The sequence below is a fragment of the Canis lupus genome, chromosome 20 (assembly GCF_011100685.1).
Source record: "Canis lupus familiaris isolate Mischka breed German Shepherd chromosome 20, alternate assembly UU_Cfam_GSD_1.0, whole genome shotgun sequence".
NCBI classification, from domain to species: domain Eukaryota; kingdom Metazoa; phylum Chordata; class Mammalia; order Carnivora; family Canidae; genus Canis; species Canis lupus.
In genome coordinates this window covers 51,695,415-51,718,217 of record NC_049241.1, presented here as the reverse complement: position 1 = coordinate 51,718,217, position 22,803 = coordinate 51,695,415, and the positions used below count along the sequence as shown (strand labels likewise).

Below are 22,803 nucleotides of genomic sequence, written 5' to 3'. Positions count from 1 at the left end.
ACTTTTGTGTGATCCAGATACCTACTTTGTGATAATAAGATTTATCAGTTGGTTCTAGTATCAGCTTGATTCTTCTCTTATAAAGTTACCCAGCTTATTAATACAGTCTTCATTTATCCCTTAGTCAATAAGATTCCTTGTTAATTACAAAAGGATAAAATGATTACTTAATAGAAAAACCTGTGGCATGCCACCTTAACCACATGATCAAAGTTATCACCAGTAATGAAACAGACTGGATCATGTGCCTCCTGATGTGGCACATGAGAAGGACATGCATCACTTGTACAATCCTTCATCCAAAAACGAACTTTCTGAATCTAATCATGAGAAAATATCAGGCAAGCCAAAATTGAGGTGGGTGGAGTCTGTGAAACATCTGATCTGGACTCTTTGTATCTTGAAAGATGAAGAAGGGCTGAGGGACAGGTCCAGATTAAAGGAGAGTAAAGAACTATGGTTAGAGGGCATGGTCCCATGTGAGAGATTTACAAAGGGATTGCTATAAAGGACATTATTGGACCAGTTAGTGAAATTCTGCATATGGAATATATGTTACATAATAATAATAATAATAGTAAATATTAAATCCATGTTAAACATTCCTGATTTTGATCATTGTGGTTATGTTAGAGAATGTCCAAGTTCCTGTGTTACTTTGAAGTATATAGGAGGAAAGGGTCATGACATCTATTTTCCCTTGAATATATTGTTCTCAACATTGTTGCTGAAACAGATGGAATGCAGGAGAGAGAGAAAGACAATTTTAATGGTGAAGAGTCTGTGGAAATTCATCATATTCACACCATTCTTCTTTTCTTTAAAATAAAACATAACACTTATTCTTAAACATCTCCATTCATTTTTCACCTAATAATTTATTAACTGTTAATTGTTGCCATGACCCATTAATTTACTAGTGGTTGCAAAATGGTTACTTTCTGACTCTAGCATTTTTCTTTATAATAAATGAAGCTTCTTGTAAAGCTTGTATGATTCTTCTGTAAAGAACTTTAACTCACACAATAGGGATATATGCTTGATTTTTTTCCTTATAGAATTTTCAGAATCAGAAGCTGATATCCTGGCCTCCTCCAATTCTGACCATTAGGGTTTTTTTTTTAAATATCATTATGAATTCATGATTTTGTTTCGATTTGATGATTTCAACAGACTGCAGCCATTATTTATCAAATTGTTCCATCCTAAGAGGGGAACTCTTTTAAAAAAATTTTCTCCATGTCTTTTTGACACAACCCCATTAGCCTTTGCTGGGTCTCTTGCTTTCTGTTATAAGATGTTCCAAACTCAGCTTGAACATTTCATGTTCTACACTGGACTGAGCTATTTCTCAAAAGGGTCCTGATTTCTTTTATGGGAAGACTACTGACATTTAGAGGCATATTGGGGGATCCCTGGGTGGCGCAGCGGTTTGGCGCCTGCCTTTGGCCCAGGGCACGATCCTGGAGATCCGGGATCGAATCCCACGTTGGGCTCCCGGTGCATGGAGCCTGCTTCTCCCTCTGCCTGTGTCTCTGCCTCTCTCTCTCTCTCTCTGTGACTATCATAAATAAATAAAAATTAAAAAAAAATAGAGGCATATTGGTAGGAGAGTGGCTCATTGCTCTTCACAATGCCTATTGATTGTAGACATTTTTAGTAGTTCCGTCTAGAAAAAAGTTCAAAAACTAAAAATAAGTGCATCTTATATTTCTAATTCCTAGCTGTTCTTGGATAGGGAGATAAAATCCGAACAGTGTACTATACAGTGGGTATGTATGTGTGCATGTGTATGTGTGTGAGTGTGGTCTGTCTGAAGCTAGTATGAGGAAGCTTCTAGGTTGTAAGTGGTGAATATTTGTCAAGCCTGGACTCTCCTGGCTTCTTTCTTCTCTAGGTCTGCTTGCTCAGAACCTTGTCTGGTAAGGCGGGAGACATACAAGAGGAAGAATGGCTGCCAGATTGCTGACAACCTGGTCACAGGTACTGAGGAAATTATTCTGTTTCCAAAAAACATTGCTGTTCCCAAAGGACACATCTCTTGCCCATGACCCACAGCTTCAACTGAGCTGGCCTCAGGCTTCCCCAGTTCTTTGGGGTTCTTAGAATGAGACAAAGAATCCCTAAGACAGGCTTCTATTACTATAATATTTGTTGATTTCTTTTTTTCCAGATCTTCCTCCAGGTTAAGTATTTGTTCCATATTCTGCTGGATGCTATGAAGGAAAAGAGATTTTTTTCACTAGGAAAATCATCCATTCATTTTTCAAGTATTTTTCTCATCCTGTAGTACAGTCAATCTATACTTGGTCTTGACTAAGACTGGAAGAGGCCTCGAAACCTAGTGGTGGAAAGATCAGATAAACCATGTATTAGACAAGCTACTAAAAACATGAGTCTGGATGAGATGGTCCAGGCAGGGAGAGTGAAAGAACTGAGCCTTGGGTCAGATAATGAAATCTATGTGTTGGTCTCCTTCCCCATTGCTGGCAGCCTCCCCTACCATTCCTTTGCTACATTGTTGGAAATGAGCCTTGGCTGAGCCAGAATGTTTGTGATGTTTCAGGATTCCGTGACCTTTGAGGAAGTGGTGGTGGACTTCTCTCAGGAGGAGTGGGCACTGCTGGACCATGCTCAGAAAATCCTGTACAGAGATGTGATGCTGGAGAACTTTAGGAACCTAGCCTCTCTGGGTAAGATTGGCCTCATTAATTTTCTCATTTCTTCATGCAGCAGACAGTCCTTCCTGACATACCATGTTCTAGGATTTGTGAAAAGAATGGTAATACATGACAAACATAAAATGAATGGCGCCTGTCCTTGTAGAGCAGTCTTATGGCTTCCTGTAAAAAATCGACTGATTTCATTTTTCATTATTATTACAAGATTTAGGTAATTTGCCATATGTTTCTGCTCTTGGGCTTGGATTTCAAGGGTCAGTTCTCTATGAACAGGGCATACATAGGTATATCTGTGAACAGATACGTAGATACCTGTTTTGGGGACCTTGTAAAAGATCTGATTCTTGGGTCACTCCTGAAGTTGTATTTGCCTATCTTCCTCAGTATCAAAGTATTGGAATCAGTTTTGTGGACAGATTTCTTATCTCCTTCACAGTTCCTCCACCTCACACATCTTTCTCCATGAGCAGGGTATCCTCTCTGCAAACACAGTCTGATCACGGAGGTGGAGCAGGAAGCACTGGGTCCAGAGGAGGGGGGAATTGTCCAAAGTGCCTGTACAGGTGAGCCCCAGGCAAAAAGGAGTCATTACATGGAGGAGCCATGGTGAGGGATGATCCATTTGGGAGCGTCGGTTTTGGGATAAAGAGGCCATTACTTGAGCTTTCCATCTTGCCATTCATTCACATTTTCCTGTGGTTTCAGAGAAAAGGCTGTTTTAATTCCACTTTCAATTTGATATTTCCTTGAATACTTTTTGTTCCATTCTCCCTACTTTACTTTCCAGGTAATACACTCTAGTATCTCAAACCTTCAGAATCCTTTCCCATTTCCATTGCTTGTTCCTATCATTGTCATCTTCTCCCAGAGCCACATTCCTAGAACAGTTCCTCTCATCACACGTTACATCTTCTCTTTCATCATTTCCCTTCTGTATTTAATGTTACTGAAAACAAATCCATAGGGTGCCTACCTCCTTTTTTCTGTTATCCCTATTTTTTATCCCAATAGTTATAAAAATTTTCAATTTCAGATTGGAATATACAACTGAAATCAAAAGATGGAATTCCTATGCAGAATGTTCCTGGGGAAAAAACTTGCAATGGCATAAAAACGGTAAGATTCAGTAGGAATAATTCCTGTTTTTTTACAGTAGAAGTCTGTGAATGCCATTGAGTTAAAGCACCAGCTTCCAAATGAGGGGAGGCAGTGAAGCGTGGCATTTGCTCACCAGGAAGCTGTTTCAGGAGAGTCTTCCTGAATCTCATAAAATTAGGGAAATCTCTAAACCAAGCCCAACACTTTCTGCCTCACAAAGAATACCAAAAAGTAAACATTATTTAAATGTGATTCCAGGGATGGTTGGGTGGGTCAGTGGTTTAGCGTCTGCCTTCAGCCCAGGGCATGATCCTGGAGTCCCCGGATCGAGTCCTACATCAGGCTCCCTGCGAGGAACCTGCTTCTCCCTCTGCCTTTGTCTCTGCCCCCCTCTCTCTCTAATAGGAAAAAAAAAAAATCACATACATACCACGAAAATAGTAAAAATGTCAGTTGTAATCATGTACTTCCTATGTATGGCAGATTGCACATGAAGAATTCTCATGAGTATAAAGAAAGTGATAAGGTCTTTAGTCACCACTTACTCCTTGCTCTGCAGGCACTAACTCAACCTGGTAAGAAACCCTTGGAATTTGATCATTGTGGAAAATTCTTCAGAAAGAACTATCGCTTTACGTGTACAAGATATTGTGAGAGAGAGAAATGCTACAAATATAAAGAATATGGGAAAGACCTTGGCCATCCCTCAACTCTTAGCAGTCATGTAAGTACTCACAGTGGAGAGAAAGCTCTTGAATTTAATGATCATGGCAAATCTTTCAACCAAGAGGGATCCCTTAGGAAACACTTAAGGACTCTCACAGGAGAGAAATTTCACACGTGTAGTCAGTGTCTTATGTCCTTCAGCTTACATCCTTCCTTTTCAGTACATGTGCAAATACCTACTGGAGAGGAACTCTGTGATTGCAGTGATTATGGAGAAAGAGCTTCCCATAGTGTCCACAAAACAATGTGTACCATGGAGGAAAGCTCAGAATGTAATGAGCATGGGAAGGTGTTCGCCAGCCCCTTGTCCCTTCAGAAATGTGTGAGACCTCATGCCGGAGAGAAGCCTTACGAATGTAGTGACTGTGGGAAAGCCTTCATTTTTCAGTCCTCCCTTAAAAAGCATGTGAGATCTCACACTGGAGAGAAACCTTATGAGTGTAATCACTGTGGAAAATCCTTCAGCCAGAGCTCTCATCTTAATGTGCACAAAAGGACTCACACTGGAGAGAAACCCTATGACTGTAAGGAATGTGGCAAGGCTTTCACTGTTCCTTCATCCCTTCAGAAGCATATGAGAACCCACACTGGAGAGAAGCCCTATGAATGCAGTGACTGTGGGAAAGCCTTCATTGACCAGTCATCCCTTAAGAAACATACACGGTCTCACACTGGAGAGAAACCTTATGAGTGTAGTCAGTGTGGAAAATCCTTCAGCACAGGCTCTTACCTCATTGTGCACAAGAGAACTCACACTGGAGAGAAAACCTATGAGTGTAAAGAATGTGGGAAGGCCTTTAGGAATTCTTCCTGCTTAAGAGTACATGTGAGAACTCACACAGGAGAGAAGCCCTATCAGTGTGTTCAGTGTGGGAAGGCATTCAGCACCAGCACTAATCTTATAATGCACAAACGAATACATACTGGGCAGAAAGTATGAATGAAATGACTAGAAGAAAGCCTTAACTAGGCCTTCACAACTCATTCTTCATTTTAGAACTCACACTGGAGAGCAGCCCTGTTGTGACTAATATAGAAAGCCTGCAGGCACAATTTTTGACTTATGCTACCCTGGGACCAATCTTACAAATGTTACCGTTCTGTGATTGTCTTTTATCAGTGAATGTTTCATCCTGAAAGTCTGTTAACCGATGAGTATTAAAAGTTATATGGCACTTAATCTACATCACAAAAGTTTTGATAAATAATATTTTTACCATGAATTTAGTACTAAATGTTGTCCAATCATCATCAAGATGTCTTGGACCTATAGGCTATTTAGAAATGTATTTTTTAATGTGCAGACTCTACATATTTTAGTTATTTTTTATAGATTCCTAATTTAATTACATTATACACAAATGTATGTTCTTCATGATACAGATTCTGTATGACATTATTCAAACAGAAAATTGTTGGAGACTTGATTGTGGTCTCAGATACAAGTATCTTCGATCCATTCCTCCCTCCCTTTCCTAAAAGTAACAAAACTACAACTGTGTTTAAGTTGGCAGTGTGGACAATTTTTTAAGGTCTCAACTTTCTTTGCCGCTGTGAATGCCCATGAGCCACTGGCTCTGTTCAGTGAGAAACAGGCAAAGGTGACTGCTTGTGGGCTCTAAAGAAGCCCATGGCAATGGGAGTGTCTTGTCTGGCATTTTTGCTTCACCATTTGCCCTGTGGTCTCATCTCATTTTCTCTCCTAGAAAACAGACCAAGAGGATCATAGTCAGAAGCTACTGATTATACAACAGGGACATACAGTATTATTTGGTTGTACCAACTCTGTGTTGCTTATTTCTGGGCTTCATGTAACAAGAGAAAAATAAACTCCTTAACTGATGCAAACCACTCTGGAGGGAAGATTCTGTTACAAGGGATTTCAGTTAACTGATAATCTCTCATATGTGGTCAAGTTTTGTGAATCCTTTAAGTATGGTTGAAAACAATGCCTGTTCTGTAATTATTTGGTATAATCAGTTCTCATTGTGTCTGATGGATGATCTTACTGTTCTTAAAATTTGTATCATTACAAACCTTCTTTCATTTGTCCTTTATTGAAAGCGGTATGTTAAGATGTGTCACTATTACTGTGGATGGTCAGATTGTTTTTTTTTTTTAATTCTCATTTGTTTTACCTTGAGTCACTATAGCTAGAAGCATATAAATGTTGTCATTTTATATTTCTGATAAATTGTCCTTTCATTCTTTATTTAAAGATTTATTTATAAAAAATAACAATTAAAATTAAAAAAATAAAGATTTATTTATTTGAGAGACAGAGAGTGCACAAGCAGGGGGAGAGGGAGAAGCAGACCCCCCACCCCCACTGAGCTGGGAACCTGTTAAAGGGCTTGATCCCAGGACCCTTAGCCCAAGGCAGATGCTTAACTGACTGAGCCACCCAGGTGCCCCTGTCCTTTCATTCTTAAATAGTGCCCATTTTTCTTCCCTAATAATGTTATAATTCACTTGGTATTAATGTGAATTATTGACCTAGCCGATAACATTTTCTCCTTACCAGTATGTAAGGACAACCAGAAACAACTTACCTTTCCTCAGCACTATGTGGTGGTGGTCCCTGAAACACCAAAGGGGGATCTCCTCAGCCAGTACATCTCCTATGGAGGACGAAGAGATCAGGAGGTCCTCAGCACCCTTCCCTGCCAAAGACAACAGCAGCCCTCACATATGTCTCTGTTGTTCCTTGCTTCATTTCTGTCATGATTTGTTCCTCTGCCAATCTGGTGGGATATGAGGGATCTCACCCATGAATGAGATAAATGTTTAATGAAAGAGGGAAAAGAGTAAGAACATTTTTTTCCCTGCTCCCCCTAAGAAAGCTCAGGAGGGGGATCCCTGGGTGGCGCAGCGGTTTGGCGCCTGCCTTTGGCCCAGGGCGCGATCCCGGAGACCCGGGATCGAATCCCACATCGGGCTCCCGGTGCATGGAGCCTGCTTCTCCCTCTGCCTGTGTCTCTGCCTCTCTCTCTTTCTCTCTGTGTGACTATCATAAATAAATAAAAATTAAAATAAAATAAAATAAAATAAAGATCTTATCTATAAAAAAAAAAAAAAAAGAAAGCTCAGGAGGTTTCTCAACTCAATAAAGTTTGTCTCCTGGTCAATGAGCATGGGCTCTCTTGAGTGCCACTACCTATCAACTTCTAAGAGCATCTTCTTGAAAACCAAATGTTATAAAATTGGGATTCCCCTATACTGCTCTCTTGAAAAGAGACTGTAGTCCCTCTGCGGTTGAAAGGGACAGTCTAGAAATAGAGGCCATAGCAAAGGGCCACTCAGGATAATCAGGAACTTATAGGTAAATATGTAAAAAAAAAAAAAAAAATGGGGAAAGATAAGAGACCAAAAGAAAAAAAGTATAGCAGCAGGATTACCAAGTAATCCCTCCCTTCCCAAAGAACGAGAACTTTAAATTTTATGTATCAAATATTCGTTGGGTCTAAGAAATATGTTAGTCTTCAGTTGCTTACTGATTTAAAAACAATAATGAGGGGTGCCTGCGTGGATCAGAAGTTGAGCATCTACCTTTGGCTCAGGGCATGATCCCAGTCCTGGGATTGAGTCCCACATCAGGTTCCCTGCAAGGAGCCTGCTTCTCCCTCTGTGTCTCTGCCTCTCTCTTTGTGTCTCTCATGAACAAATAAATAAAATCTCAAAAAAAGACAATAATGAAAAATAAACCCATATATATAGTGAAGAAAATAAAAGGTAAAGTAAGTTATATACATATGTAATATTTAACATAATGTATATATGTAAATTATAAATATACACACAAAACTATATTTTAAAAAGATCCATAATTTGGGCCAGTTGAAAACCTAGTTTATGTATTCAAGTTTAAAACTTACATAAAAATTTTTACATATAATTATCATATATATAAAAATGTAACAACTTATATATGAAAATATTTACTTATCAAAAAGATAAGAGTGGCACCAGTGCTTTTGTGCCTCCACAATGTAAGTTCTAAATTAAACTTAACTTTGCTAAACTATACTAATTGACAAGGCTTCAAAATTGTAATCAATACCAGGGTTCAAATTATGGCTATATCTAAGAACCCCACTAAATTTAAACATTACTTCTCCTATAATCAATAAAAAATAATTAAAATAGAGGAAAACAGGTGTACTTCCCTGCAATTGTAGTCATGTCTAAATTTCCCATAGCTATTGTACCCATTACCCTAAAATATCCCATCTTAAGCACAAATGCCCTGATAATGATGAAAAATAAATTTAAAGGTCTTTGCCTTTATTCCTTGATAAAATGTGATTCTGTGGACACTTAGAATAATTAATATGGCTCAGTATGTGTTAAAACTGGCCTTCAGAGGAAAGACTATCCATTGGAAGAAAGACAGTCTCTTCAATAAATGGTGCTGGGAAAATTGGACATCCACATGCAGAAGAATGAAACTAGACCATTCTCTTACACCATACACAAAGAAAAACTCAAAATGGATGAAAGATCTAAATGTGAGACAAGATTCCATCAAAATCCTAGAGGAGAACACAGGCAACACCCTTTTTGAACTTGGCCACAGTAACTTCTTGCAAGATACATCCACGAAGGCAAAAGAAACAAAAGCAAAAATGAACTATTGGGACTTCATCAAGATAAGAAGCTTTTGCACAGCAAAGGATACAGTCAACAAAACTAAAAGACAACCTACAGAATGGGAGAAGATATTTGCAAATGATGTATCAGATAAAGGGCTAGGTTCCCAGATCTATAAAGAACTTATTAAACTCAACACCAAAGAAACAAACAATCCCATCATGAAATGGGCAAAAGACATGAAGAGAAATCTCACAGAGGAAGACATAGACATGGCCAACAGGCACATGGAAAAATGCTCCACATCACTGGCCATCAGGGAAATACAAATCAAAACCACAATGAGATACCACCTCACACCAGTGAGAATGGGGAAAATTAACAAGGCAGGAAACAACAAATGTTGGAGAGGATGCGGAGAAAGGGGAACCCTCTTGCATTGTTGGTGGGAATGTGAGCTGGTGCAGTCACTCTGGAAAACTGTGTGGAGGTTCCTCAAAGAGTTAAAAATAGACCTGCCCTACGGCCCAGCAATTGCACTGTTGGGGATTTACCCCAAAGATTCAGATGCAATGAAACGCCAGGACACCTGCACCCCGATGTTTATAGCAGCAATGTCCACAATAGCCAAACTGTGGAAGGAGCCTCGGTGTCCATCGAAAGATGAATGGATAAAGAAGATGTGGTTTATGTATACAATGGAATATTACTCAGCCATTAGAAACGACAAATACCCACCATTTGCTTCAACGTGGATGGAACTGGTATTATGCTGAGTGAAGTAAGTCAATCGGAGAAGGACAAACAGTGTATGTTCTCATTCATTTGGGGAATATAAAAAATAGTGAAAGGGAATATAAGGGAAGGGAGAAGAAATGTGTGGGAAATATCAGAAAGGGAGACAGAACATAAAGACTCCTAACTCTGGGAAACGAACTAGGGGTGGTGGAAGGGGAGGAGGGCGGGGGGTGGGGGTGAGTGGGTGACGGGCACTGAGGGGGACACTTGATGGGATGAGCACTGGGTGTTATTCTGTATGTTGGTAAATTGAACACCAATAAAAAATTATTTTATTAAAAAAAAAATAAAACTGGCCTTCATGATTTGAAACTTATATAAACATAACTAATAAAAAAAGGTGCTTATTTCTACTGCTTCTCTTCATAATTTAATTTTGCCTGTTTCAAAAATTGAGAACAAATAACTATATCTATCTTTTGGTATTAACTGAGTAAAGAGCAGTTAAGAGTTCCTGGACTGTGCAAACAGCACTGCTAACCATATGTGATGAAGCACTGGAATGTTAATGCTTTCCCTCTCTTTATACTGTATACAAAAACTAATGGAACAAAGATGAACCATTGAAACAAAATTGCAAAATTCCTAAAAGAAAGCATAAGAGGAATGCTTCATGACATTGAATTTGGCAATGGTTTCTTAGACGTGATACCGAAAGCACCTTGCAATCAAAAAACAGATTGTACCTTATCAAAATTAAGATCTTTTGTATCTTCAGAGATCAGTTATCAACATTAAAATGCTTTTGTACTCCAAAGGACACATCAAGAAAGTGAAAGACAACTCATGGAATGGGAGAAAATATTTGCAATTCATAATGCAAAAAGGAACTTCAATACAGAATATACAAAGAAATCTTGCTAGTCAATACTAAAAAGACAAATAATGCAATTTTTAAATGGACAAGAGATTTGGAGATACATTTCTCCATGGACAAACAAATAGCAACAAATATAAGAAAAGATACTAGCCCTCAACATCAGTGGTCAGTAGAAAATTGCAAACCCAAATCACAAGGAGATACCCCTTCTCACCACTTAGGATAGCTAATATATAAAAACAAAAATTAACAAGTGATATTGGGAAATAACTCTTACATTGATGGGTAGAATGTAAAATGGTGCAGCCACTTTGGAAAAGTCTGGTAGTCCTTCAAAGTGTCAAATACATAATTACTATATGGTCCAGCAATTCCACTCCTAGGTAGATACCTGTGGTAATTAATTTTATGTGTCAACTAGACTATGTCATGGAATACCTAGATATCTGGTTAAATGTAACATCTGGGTGTCTGTGAGCATGTTTCAGGAGATTATCATTTGAATCAATAGACTGAACATAGCATATCACCTTCCCCAGCATGGGTGGACATCATCCAATTGGATTTAAGAGTGTGAATGGAATAAAAAAGCAGAAGATTGAGTTCTTTTATTGTCTGATTGTTGAATTGGGATAGTGATCTCCTGCTCTTGGTACTCCTGGTTCTCGAGCTCTGAGACAGACGGAAATTTACACCTTTGGCAGCCTTGCTCTCAGGTGTTTGAATGGCACCACCTGCTTTCATAGGTCTCTCAACTGGGGATGGTAGATTGTGAGACATCTCAGCCTCCATGGCCACATAAGTGGTTCCTTATATAAAAGTCGTGTTGTGTGTGTATAAATACAAATAATGTATGTTATGTCCATTATATGTGTGTGTGTATAATAGATGTTTCTGGGTTTACCATAAAGTTCAGGGTTATATGTTCTATTTCTTTGGAGAACTCTGGCTAATACAATACCCAGGAAAGATTAAAATATGCACACACACAAAAATAAATGAATGTTCAGAGCAGCATTATTCGTAATACCCACAAAGTGTTAACAACCCAAATGTGCATCAACTGATAAATACGAAAATAACATGTAGTATATTCATACAATGGAGTATCATTCAGCAATAAAAAAGAATGATATGCACTACAGCACATATGAACCTTGAAAACATGCTAAGTGGGATCCCTGGGTGGCTCAGGGCGTGATCCTGGAGTTCCGGGATCGAGTCCCACGTGGGGCTTCCTGCATGGAGACTGCTTCTCCCTCTGCCTGTGTCTCTGCCTCTGTGTGTGTGGATGTGTGTCTCATGAATAAATAAAATCCTTAAAAAAAAAAAAGAAAACATGCTAAGTGAAAAGTTATTGGCAGAGGATTTTATGATTTCATTTACATGAAATGTTCAGACAAGGCAAATCCATAGAATCAGAAAATAATTCATGGATACACATTAAGAGAGGAGGGAAATGGGATTATGACAGCCAAAGAGTTCTTCTGGAGGGACAAAAATGGTTCTAAAATTGTGCTAGTTGCCCAACTCTGAAATTTTAAAAAGCATACACACACACGTTGAATATTAAAGTTTCAAATGCACAAATTGTAGGTTTTGTGAATTATAGCTCAATAAAGCTGTTCCAAAATAACACAAAAACCCCCCATGGTATAGCTGCATCATTAGAAGCATAAAAAAATGTGTCTCTGAAGCACCTAGAGCAGTAAGGTCCAATATATGTTAGCCGTCATTATATTTTTTAACACTACATACTAGAGCTATTATAATTTTTTAAAAGTTATGATATGGCATTAGTATTACTGACACATAAGAGTCTAGAAATTTATACCGGCACATATAGGAATTTATTTAATATAGATGTAATTTCACATGACCAGGTCAAAAGTTTACTGGTAAGTGGTACAACTGGCCCATCTTTTCTGGAGGAAATAAAATAATTAAAAAATAATAATAAATAAAATAAAATAAAATAAAATAAAATAAAAAATAAATAAAATAAAATAAAATAAAATAAAATAATAAATAAAATAAAAAATAAAATAATTGATCCACTACTTCACAGCACATGAAGTAAACTCTATGAGGAGTAAAGATTTAAATGTCTTTATGTTTTTAACTTTTTAAAAAATGTCTTTAATGTAAGAAGCAAATTCGGTGTACACAGTTTGAAGACATTTAAAGGCAAGGCAAGAAACATTTTTAAAAAACAATTTTTGGCTACATAAATTTAGTATTTTGTACAGCAACAGATGAAATATTAATGTAGCAAAAGTTATCAATTTAATAGATCCCATAAGATATATTTGATAATGCACATGAACATCTTATCTTAATAAAATTTCTTAAAATCCGGGTTTAGGGGCACCTGGTGGCTCAGTCAGTTGAGCATCTACCTTTGTCTCAGGTCATGATCCTAGGGTCCTGGGATCAAGCCCCACATCTGGCTCTCTGCTCAGTAGGGAGCCTGCTTCTCCCTCTCCCTCCCTCTGTTATTCCCTCCACTTGTGCCCTCTGACTCTGTCACATAAAATATTTTTAAAAAATAATATCAAATCAGGGTTTAAACACCCTTATTAATTTCACAAAAACCGTCCACTGAAAATCGCAGCAAACATGACTACTGGAGACACTTCAGATGTATTCCTGAGAAGTGAAGAATTCCTGGTCTATTAGTGCTATTTCAAAAATAAAAATACAAAGACAATTACACACTAGAAGGGGTGGCAAGGATATGTGCAGAAAACCATTAACTGAACATCCAAAGGAGTCACTTACTGGAGTTTAGCATGGCGCCCAAATAGAGAGAAGCTAGACCACTTTCAGGACTGGCGAGAATGTCAAGCACGGGAGACTCGTCTAAGGGCTCCAGGAACGAGGGGAGGAGGGGCCGCAGCCTTCCCTGCCTGCTGCGGGGTGCTCGCCCACCTGCGCGCTCGCCCTTCCAGCTTAAATACTCCGCATTCCTAACGGGCACTGGGTGTGTTCCCCATTCCAGCCACCTACCTCTCCGGCCCGCTCCATTCCTTGTATTTTTTTTAAAGATTTTATTTATTCATGAGAGACACAGACAATGGCACAGACACAGGCAGAGGGAGAAGCAGGCTCCCCGCAGGGAGCCCCACGCGGGACTCGGTCCAGGGTCTCCACGGTCACGCCCTGGGCCGAAGGCAGACAGACGCTCAACCGCCGAGCCACCCAGGCGGCCCGCTCCCCACCCCGCTCCATTCCAGGCCCCACCCGCGCCAGTCCCAGACCAGCCCACCCACATCCACACCGAAGGAAACCAGAACTTTCCCGCCTGAGGTGGTAGGACTAGAGACTCCACCGGAAAGCGGTGCCCCGCCCCTTCCGGCCTCAGGCAGGAAGCGGAAGTGGCGTCACGCACGCGCCAACGTCTTTTCCGCCTATGGCGCGGTTTCGCTTCGGCTGTGGCTCTGCGCAGGCCGGCTTTGGGAAGCCAAGGGGAGGGAAAGGGAAGAAGTTGCAAGAGTTTGTTCCAGGCCTCCCGGAGCCCTGCTGGGAGACCTAGCGCGTGGGGAGCCTGCAGGCTCGGTAGGTGGCGTGTGCCGCTCTTGATCTCGGGTGGTAAGTTCCAACCCCACCTTGGGTGTGGGGATGACTCAAAACAAAAAACAACTTTAGAAAAACAGGGACGCCCCGGTGGGTCAGCAGTTAAGCATCTGCCTTCGGCTCAGGTCGTGATCCTGGAGACCCGGGATCGAGTCCCGCATGGGGCTTCCCGCAGGGAACCTGCTTCTCCCTCTGCCTGTGTCTCTGGCTCTCTCTGTGTCTCTCATGAATAAATAAAATCTTTAAGAAAAGAAAAGAAAAAAATCCCTGGCTTGCACTGCCCTCGTGGGCTGGACGTGAATGGGGAAATGTAATGGGCGCTTTTGGGGGGTTGTATTGATGTAGTTTTTGAATGTAGGGGTGGGGTGAAGTCTGCCATGGCCAAGAAAGATTTCTTGAGAAGCGTTTGGTGCAAAATGGTGGTTTTATTAAAGCACATGAACTGGGCTGTGGACGGAAAGAGGTGCTGCAGCGGTGCTGTGAGGGGTAGCTGATGAAATACCTGGGAGCTGGGGAGGGAAGGAAAGGGAGGTGTCCAGAAGGACTTTCATAGGCTAAAGAGGACCCACAAGATACTGGAGGCTTTGCTGTTATCAGAGTAACATTTTCCCCTCTAGCAAGACATTGACATTAAGGTAGTTGGAAGTGTTCCTGGAGGAATATCACACATATCCCACCCGGGAGTGGGGGGTACCAGGAGCTTGCGGGGTGTCAGCTTCTGCTTTGTCCTCAGCTTGCCTTCTCCTCCTCCATCAGAACCACCCTTGCCTCCATGGATAAATCCCACTTGATCCATAGTATTAGACCCCTTTGATATGTTTCTAAATTTGGTTTGCTAATATTTCCTCGAGGATCTTTGTATCTGTTTGTTGGGGATAGTGGCCCCTTTTTTGGTGGTATATTTGGTTTTGGAATCAGGGTAATGCTGGCATCATAAAATAAGTGTGCAAGTGTTCTCCCCTATTTTTTGGAAGAGTTTGAGAAGGATTGGTGCTCATCTTTAAATGTTTGTTAGAATTCACCAGTGAAGACTTCTGGTCCTGGACCTTTTTTAGTGAGAGGTTTTTTATTCTTGATTCTCTTTAATGGCTCTGCTCAAATTTTCTGTCTCTTCATGATGAAGTCTTAGGAGGTTGTGTTTTTAGGAATTTATCCATTTTTTTATAGGTTGCCCTGTTTCTGTTTTTGTTTTTGATCTTTATGTACAGCTGTTTCCTTAGTAGTCCCTTAGGATCCTTACGTTTCTATGATATTGTGACACCTTCTCTTTTTTATTTAATCTTATCGTTTTTGTAAATAAAGTTTTATGGGGAAACAGCTATACCATTTTATTTACTAAGATCTTTTTTTAAAAAATGTATTTATTTATTTATTCATGAGAGACAGAGGCAGAAACACAGGCAGAAGGGAGAAGCAGGCTTCCCGTGGGAAGCCCAATGTGGGACTCGATCCCAGGACCCTGGGATCACAATCTGAGCCAAAAGCAGATGCTCAACCACTGAGCCACCTAGGTGTCCCTATTTACTAAGATCTATGGCTACTTCTACACTACTAAGGTAGAACTAATTCGAGACTTTTTGTCCAGCAAAGCAAAACATACTTCCTATTTGGTCCTTTTCAGACAGAGTTCACCAACCACTATTCTGGACCCATTACCAACTGTCAGGAGATAACAAATGGAGTAAGGAAGGAAGAAAAGTCATAAACATCAAAACACAAATAAATAACCTAACTTTACACCTCAAGAAACTTGAACAAATGAAACCCAAAAGTAGTAGAAGGAAGAAAGCAACAATGATCAGAAAGGAAATATTTCAGAGGCAAAAAAGGTAATAAAAATGATCAATAAAACTAAGAGCTGAATTTTTGAAATGATAAACAAAATAGACCTTCAGCAAAAAAGATAAAATTAAATATATAAAAGGAGGTGTCACAGTATCACAGAAATGTAAGGGTTGTGAGTTGAAGCCCCCTGTTAGGCATATGGTTTACTTAAAAAAAATATTCTGTGGAAGCATAAGGAACAAATTTCAATATTAACTGCAAGGCACTTGTTTTCAAAATATCCACCCCACCTTCTTCATGAGTGAGAATACTCAAATATATTTTTAGAAGTACAGTGCTTGGGCTTGGGGTTGTGCATTCGAGCCCCATGTTGGGCATAGTTCAGACACACACACATATAAATAATAAACAAAAATATTTATTCCTAAAAAATGCTCATTGAGACCATCTACACTGAATCACACTGGCCAGGGTAGGGGATGTAAAATAAGTCTTTCAGTTGTGGAGAGAGGATCTTGTGTCCCTCTCTCACCTGATCCTAGCCCATGAAATCTCAGGATGAAGCATGGGATGACGAATGGAGAAAAGGTGAAATTACACCTAGTAATATGAGACACCCTGTGAACACCACCCTACCAACTGGAGAGGCCCTTCTACTCAAGCTGTGCTGCAAGAAAGTGAGAATAATAGGCTCTTCTGCCCCTATATCCAGCACCACAGTCTGGCAAAATGACCCTATCATCTTTGTAGCTCAAGCAATAAGTGTCACGGTGATGAGGTCTGACTTTGTGCTTGTCATTCCATCCATGTGCTGTGAACACAGCCTCGGTGACACAAATTCACTTTTTTTTTTTAATAGAACGGGATGAAGGTAGGTGTTGCAGGTAGGAATGAATGAAAATTGAGAGTGGTCACTCCAACAGCCTCAATTTGGTTAATAAATTGTGTGGGTTGTATAAAAAAAAAAAATCCAAATCAAGGTTCACAATCAATCCTGAATAGGAGAAGAATCACCTGTGCACCTTTCTCTCTTGCTCTCATTCCCTTTTTTACCTGGGAAGAATGCAAGTCCCTGATCACTCTTTCTCTGGGCCATTTGTTAGATGTACCTTTGCAGTGAGGAACCTTGAAAAGATGAGATCTCTCTCATTGAGAAAACGGAGTTTTGCTTACTACTTTAAATAAAGTAGGTTCTACAAGCTCAGCATTCCTCACCTTCAGTACCCAGGGTGTATGGGGACACCCATGTGGACCCTTTGGAACTCCTGAGAGACATGGAGACAAAGGGAGCCAATTCACACATGCTGAGGCTCATGCTGCTGGGTATACCACGAGTCAGTTATGGCCTTTGTCTCTGATGTCCGTTCTCAGCTCCTCTGCCAACATCCATGAGATAGTGACAAGCTAACTTAAGACCTTGAAAGGGAATATCAAATCACACATTCAAGAATTCTGGCTATGGGAATGACATGTTAATAGAGTCATGGATTTCTGGGAGAGGGAGAACAATGGTGGCCAGGCTGTGTGTGAAGACATGAGTATCTGCAATACAGTAATGCAATTTCTTGCCCAAGAGGTTTCCTTGTGATAAAAGCAAGAAGGGAATAGGGCCCCTACTCTCCTTATTCATGAAGTTGGTTTTGTTTTTTTTTTGTTTTTTTTTAAGATTTTATTTATTTACTCATGAGAGGCAGAGACACAGGCAGAGGGAGAAGCAGGCTCCCCGCAAGGAGTCTGATGCAGGACTCGATCCTCCACCCCGGGATCAGGACCTGAGCCAAAGGATGACCCTCAACTGCAGAGCCATCCAGGCATCCCAAAGTTGGTCAAATACTATAGAGTAGTTACATCAGCTTGTTTTTCCTTAATTTGTTCATCTTCCTGTACGTTTTGTGATAGTCTCCTTTTTTACATACTATATGTGGAGTTTATCTATTTGAAACCACATTTTAAAATCCTTTTCTTTCATTTGGAACATTAGTCCATAATAAAATGTAACTACTAATAAATGGGGATTTATGGCTAGCATCTCATTTTTTTTCAGTGTTTATCTCTTCCTAACTCATAAACTAGTATATTGATTGCCTCTATTCCATCAACCTTATATCTAGGCTTTATTTCCTTTTTGTTTGTTTATGTTGGACACAATGGTAAACTCTAATCATTGATTCCTTGTTTTCAGTGTAATGATATTTTGTATATTTTTCATATTTTTATTCTTGTTTTGTGAGCACTGACGCTGGGCATTCTTCACTTATTCAGAAATGGTTCTCAGGTTACTTTGTCAATCATGTTTGCTGTGATTTTGAGTGGCTTGTCTTTGTACAGTTAATAAAGATCTTTTAAAACATATATCATCAAGACTACTCATGATCATCATTAAATGTTTGGTATGCATCTATTGATATCTTTTTTGCTACATTAGTGTTTCATGTTTTATTGCACAAATCTTTATGTAGGCAAAAAAGTGTTTTCTTTTCTTTTTTTTTTTTTTTTTTAACACTTACACCCTAACAGTGCTTTCTTTACGCTGGGCACTGTCCTAAGCACTTTACTTATTTTTTTTTTAAGATTTTATTTATTTATTCATGAGAATGCACAGAGAGGAGAGAGAGAGAGGCAGAGACACAGGCAGAGGGAGAAGCAGGCTCCATGCACCGGGAGCCCGACGTGGGATTCGATCCCGGGTCCCCAGGATCGCGCCCCGGGCCAAAGGCAGGCGCAAACCACTGCGCCACCCAGGGATCCCCTGTTTTCAAAATTATATCTGAAGGGGTGCCTGGGTGGTGAAGTCAGTTGTCTGCCCACCTCTTGGTTTCAGCTCAAATCCTGATCTCAGGATCATGAGATCAAGCCGCATGTAGGGCTCAGCACTCAACACAGTCTGCTTGGGACTCTTTCTACCTCCTCCACCCTGTGTGCTCTCTCTCAAATAAATTTTAAAAAATAAAAACTGTATCTGGATTTCCCAATATGTTTTAAAAAAATCCCTTCAAACTCTCAATTATATACAAATTTTATAGTTTATTTCTTAAATATAATCCATTTAAAAACACTGAAATCATTAATCCTCATAGGATATATTTTAACATGTGGGGTAAGGTGGTGGATCCAATCACTTCTTTTCCCCAGAAAAGATGGCCAATTGATACAGTACCAATTACAAATTACTCTTTTTTTCTTTCTTTTTTTTTTTTTTTTTTTGGTGTCTGATCTTATTTATTTTGTCACTCTTAGAAAATCTCATTTTTGACTGGACTCAGACTTAGAGGTAGAAGCTCTCAGAGAGGACAGCCTCCGTCTCTTGGCAGTCTGTTCCTGGCGTTTTTCTTTGGCCTCCTTCATTCTCTTGGCCAAAAGTTTAGCATATTCTGCAGCCTCTTCCTTATTTTTCTTAGTACGCTGTTTCTTCAAAGCAATACGCTGACGTTTGTGTTGGAGGACACGTGGAGTAACAAGACGCTGAATCTTGGGTGCTTTGGTTCTAGGTTTCTTACCTTCTTTGTTTAGGGGCTTTCTAACAACATACTGGCGGACATCGTCTTCTTTCGACAGATTAAAAAGCTTTCGGATTCTGCTGGCTCTTTTGGGCCCCAGGCGACGAGGCACAGTAGTATCCGTGAGTCCAGGAATATCCTTCTCCCCTTTTTTCACAATAACCAAATTGAGAACACTGAGATTGGCATCTACAATGCAACCCCGAACAGATTTGCGCTTCCTAGCTCCAGTCCTCCTGGGTCGGTAGCAGGAATGCCCCTTACTCAGCAGCAGGCGGACGCGGCCGTGGGTCAAGACACCCTGCTTCATGGGGAAGCCTTGTTTGTCATTGCCACCACTGATTCGCACCACGTAACCCTTCCATTCCTCGCCCAGAGCATCGGCAGCAACTTCTGTGGCCATACGCTTCTCATAAAAGGTACGCAGTTTGCGCTCATCATCCACTTCAATGAGTTTCTGGCAGCCAGTAGCTGGGAAAGAGATGTTCAGCTTCATCCTGAAGCGGCCTACCTCCTCGGAGGCGCCACGAAAAAGCTACAAATTACTCTTGACCTACAGATTCGAAATTCCACCTTTATTAAACAATAAATCCCTGTATCAGTCTCTAGACGCTTCTGCACTAGTGTTGCATTTGCGTATGTTCATATCAGTTTTTAGTGTCATAAAAATCAGTATTTAGCGGTGAATATATAAAATTTGGTAATGTTTTCTGTGTTTACCACTGTAGGTGCTCAGCTTGGGGGTACTTCCATTGGTAATTATCATGTTTATCTAATTTTGTGATTATTGCCTCTTTGCTTTATATCTGCGCATCTGAGTAATTACTCTTCCAGTTTTTACAGTGTCACATCAGTACAGTAAGTCCTGTATCTGTCAGCTTAGTTTAGGCTGCTTAATGGTATGCTGGCTGTGTCTGCAGGCAATTGGGCTTGTCACTTGTGTCTCTGTAATTGAAGGAACAAACATCTCTTTCAGACTGTATAGACTGTTTTCATGGATAAACATGGTCTCATGTTGGGTTCATGGACTGATAGGTTTTGCCTCTGGAACCATAGTCATGTGGGGTTGAGGCCAGGTCATATGGCTGCTGCTGGGTCTGCTCTGGAGTCCATGGTACACAATCTTGTTACCAGGGCAACTGACCTCGTCTGGACCTTGGTCAGTAGAGCTGACACTAAGAAACGGGATCAGTTAAAGGTCCAAAGACAGCAGTAATATTTCTGATTGTGTGGATAGGTAGGGCTCCTAACATGTCACTTGGCAGGCATAAATGGCCCCAGATCACAACTGAGAGGGACTGGAGCCATCATAAAGCTAACTTAGGGCTTATTACATTCATGACCCAAATTCTGCAGGTGTGTCTCAGAGGGCACCAATGGACAAGTCTTCCCCTGAGTGCCTAGGTGAAAAGGATTCCTCCTATTTTGTGGATATGTCTGAAGCTGGGTTGTGGGCTGCTTCAAGATCAGCAGGGAGACCAAAGCAAGCCAGCCTGCCTCCAGGGACACAGATGGACACACCTTCTGACTTCCTTTGTGGGGATGACCACAACTGAGAGGCTGGAGCTGGGTCACAGGATGGTTGCTCCTAGTCTGCATCTCAGAGGCCTATTATCTGAGAGGCATGAGTGGATGGGTCTTTCTGGGGCCTGGGTTGGTGCTGGTGCCAAGGCCAAATGGGGCTGTAGCCAAGTCTAGATGGGTAAATGGCTGTTTCCAGGTGTATAGCTGGGACCACAGTCAGCGAGCTGGCCATCTGGGTATAGGTCTGCCTTCTCAAAATCAGCCTCGTTTGTGGGCTCTACTGGGGTTTTGAGTTTCCGACCTGGATTTCAAAACTGCTGCAATGGCACTTTTGTTCATGGAAGGCTGCCTAATTATTGTTGCTGTGGAGGTATCCAACCTCATCTTCTCCTGTCTTGCTATTGCAGGAATTTCAGTGTATTCATCTTAAGGAAGTCCTAATTTATCATGTCACTAGATCAAAGCAAAAAGATGGCTAGGCCAGTAGTATCCAAAATGTATTTGATCACTTTTCATTCTTTGCTGCATATGGTGGCATATATATTGGGGAAGGGGAGAGAAGCAAACTAGAGAAGTGTGTCTTTGATTTATACTGGCACCAGAGCAGACCAATGAACACACCAGTACAACTGATATGAGATACTATTACCAATGAGGTGTTCTGTAGGTCCCTCAACTCACCGTTTTCAAGATTAAACTAATGTTTTATCCTCCCCCCAATTTTCTTTTTCCTCTTACTACCATCAGGGTAAAAGCTACCACCATCAACTCTAGCACCTATGGAATTGTTATCCGGTGGCTGCCAGTCAGACTGGTTTGGCCTCCTACACCATAATAGGCAATGTCTAAAATCATTTCTAGTTTTCACAACTATGTGCTAGCACCTAGTGGGTTGACATGAGGAATCTTTTGAAAGCCTACAATACATGGGACAGCCCTTACAACAAATCATTAAACATCAAAACATCAATATCAACATTTTGAGATCCTGGTCTACACTGTCGAGGGCTAATATTAAAATATTTCTCTAGGGGCACCTGGGTTGCTCAGCTGGTTAAGCGTCTACATTTGGCTCAGGTCATGGTGCTGGTGTGCTGGGATCCAGCCCTGCATTGGGCTCCCTTCTCAGCAGGAACCCTGCTTCTCCCTCTGCTGCTCCCCCTGCTTGTGCTCTCTTGCTCTAATAAGTAAAGTCTTAAATTTTTTTTCCTGAAAATTTTCAATTGTCCATTACATTATGGAATTAAAGATATCAGGAAGAAATTTCTTTCCATTTTGTCACTTTTTTATTGTTTAAATGCATAAAAAGGAATCACCATTTTAAACAAGTGAACAATTCTATTCAGCTGACACCAAGTACATTGGTTTTTGTGCAACCGTTAACCACTATCCATCTCCAAATGCTTTCACATTTCCAAATGGATACTCTATCCATTCAACATCCATTTATCATTCATCTTTCCCTCCACCAGCTGCCAATCATGCACTGAGAAAAGTAGGTTCCACCTGGGTCTTGTTAGCAATAATGGAAAATAAAGACGCAATGAAACAAAGATAATAAGGGGGGACGCCTGGGTAGCTCAGCAGTTGAATATAAGCCTTTGGCTCAGGGTGTGATTCCAGGGTCTGGGGATCAAGTCCCATTTTGGGTTCCCTGCGGGCAGCCTACTTCTCCATCTGACTATGTCTTTGCCTCTCTCTCTGTCTC

General features: G+C 40.5%; 1 protein-coding gene, 1 long non-coding RNA gene and 1 pseudogene across 2 annotated transcripts in view; 1 reads left to right on the top strand and 2 right to left on the bottom strand.

Moving 5' to 3' along the window:
• The window catches only part of LOC484969 (zinc finger protein 177), a 32,236-nt gene extending 25,440 nt beyond the window's left edge, over positions 1-6,796 (top strand). Inside the window, exons 5-9 of the mRNA XM_038567381.1 lie at positions 1,898-1,983; positions 2,567-2,693; positions 3,152-3,244; positions 3,715-3,797; positions 4,339-6,796. Coding sequence (XP_038423309.1) covers positions 1,951-1,983; positions 2,567-2,693; positions 3,152-3,244; positions 3,715-3,797; positions 4,339-5,445 — 1,443 coding nt within the window. The 5' untranslated portion in view covers positions 1,898-1,950 and the 3' untranslated portion in view covers positions 5,446-6,796. The remainder of the gene's footprint in view (positions 1-1,897; positions 1,984-2,566; positions 2,694-3,151; positions 3,245-3,714; positions 3,798-4,338) is intronic.
• On the bottom strand, positions 860-13,847 carry LOC119864751. Its single transcript, XR_005375144.1, has 3 exons — positions 13,495-13,847; positions 7,058-7,168; positions 860-3,374 (listed from the first exon to the last, which is right to left on the bottom strand). It is a non-coding gene; the product is annotated as an uncharacterized LOC119864751 (long non-coding RNA).
• Positions 13,848-19,259: 5,412 nt separating this feature from the next.
• LOC476717 lies at positions 19,260-20,341 on the bottom strand (annotated as a pseudogene).
• Positions 20,342-22,803: the final 2,462 nt, after the last annotated feature.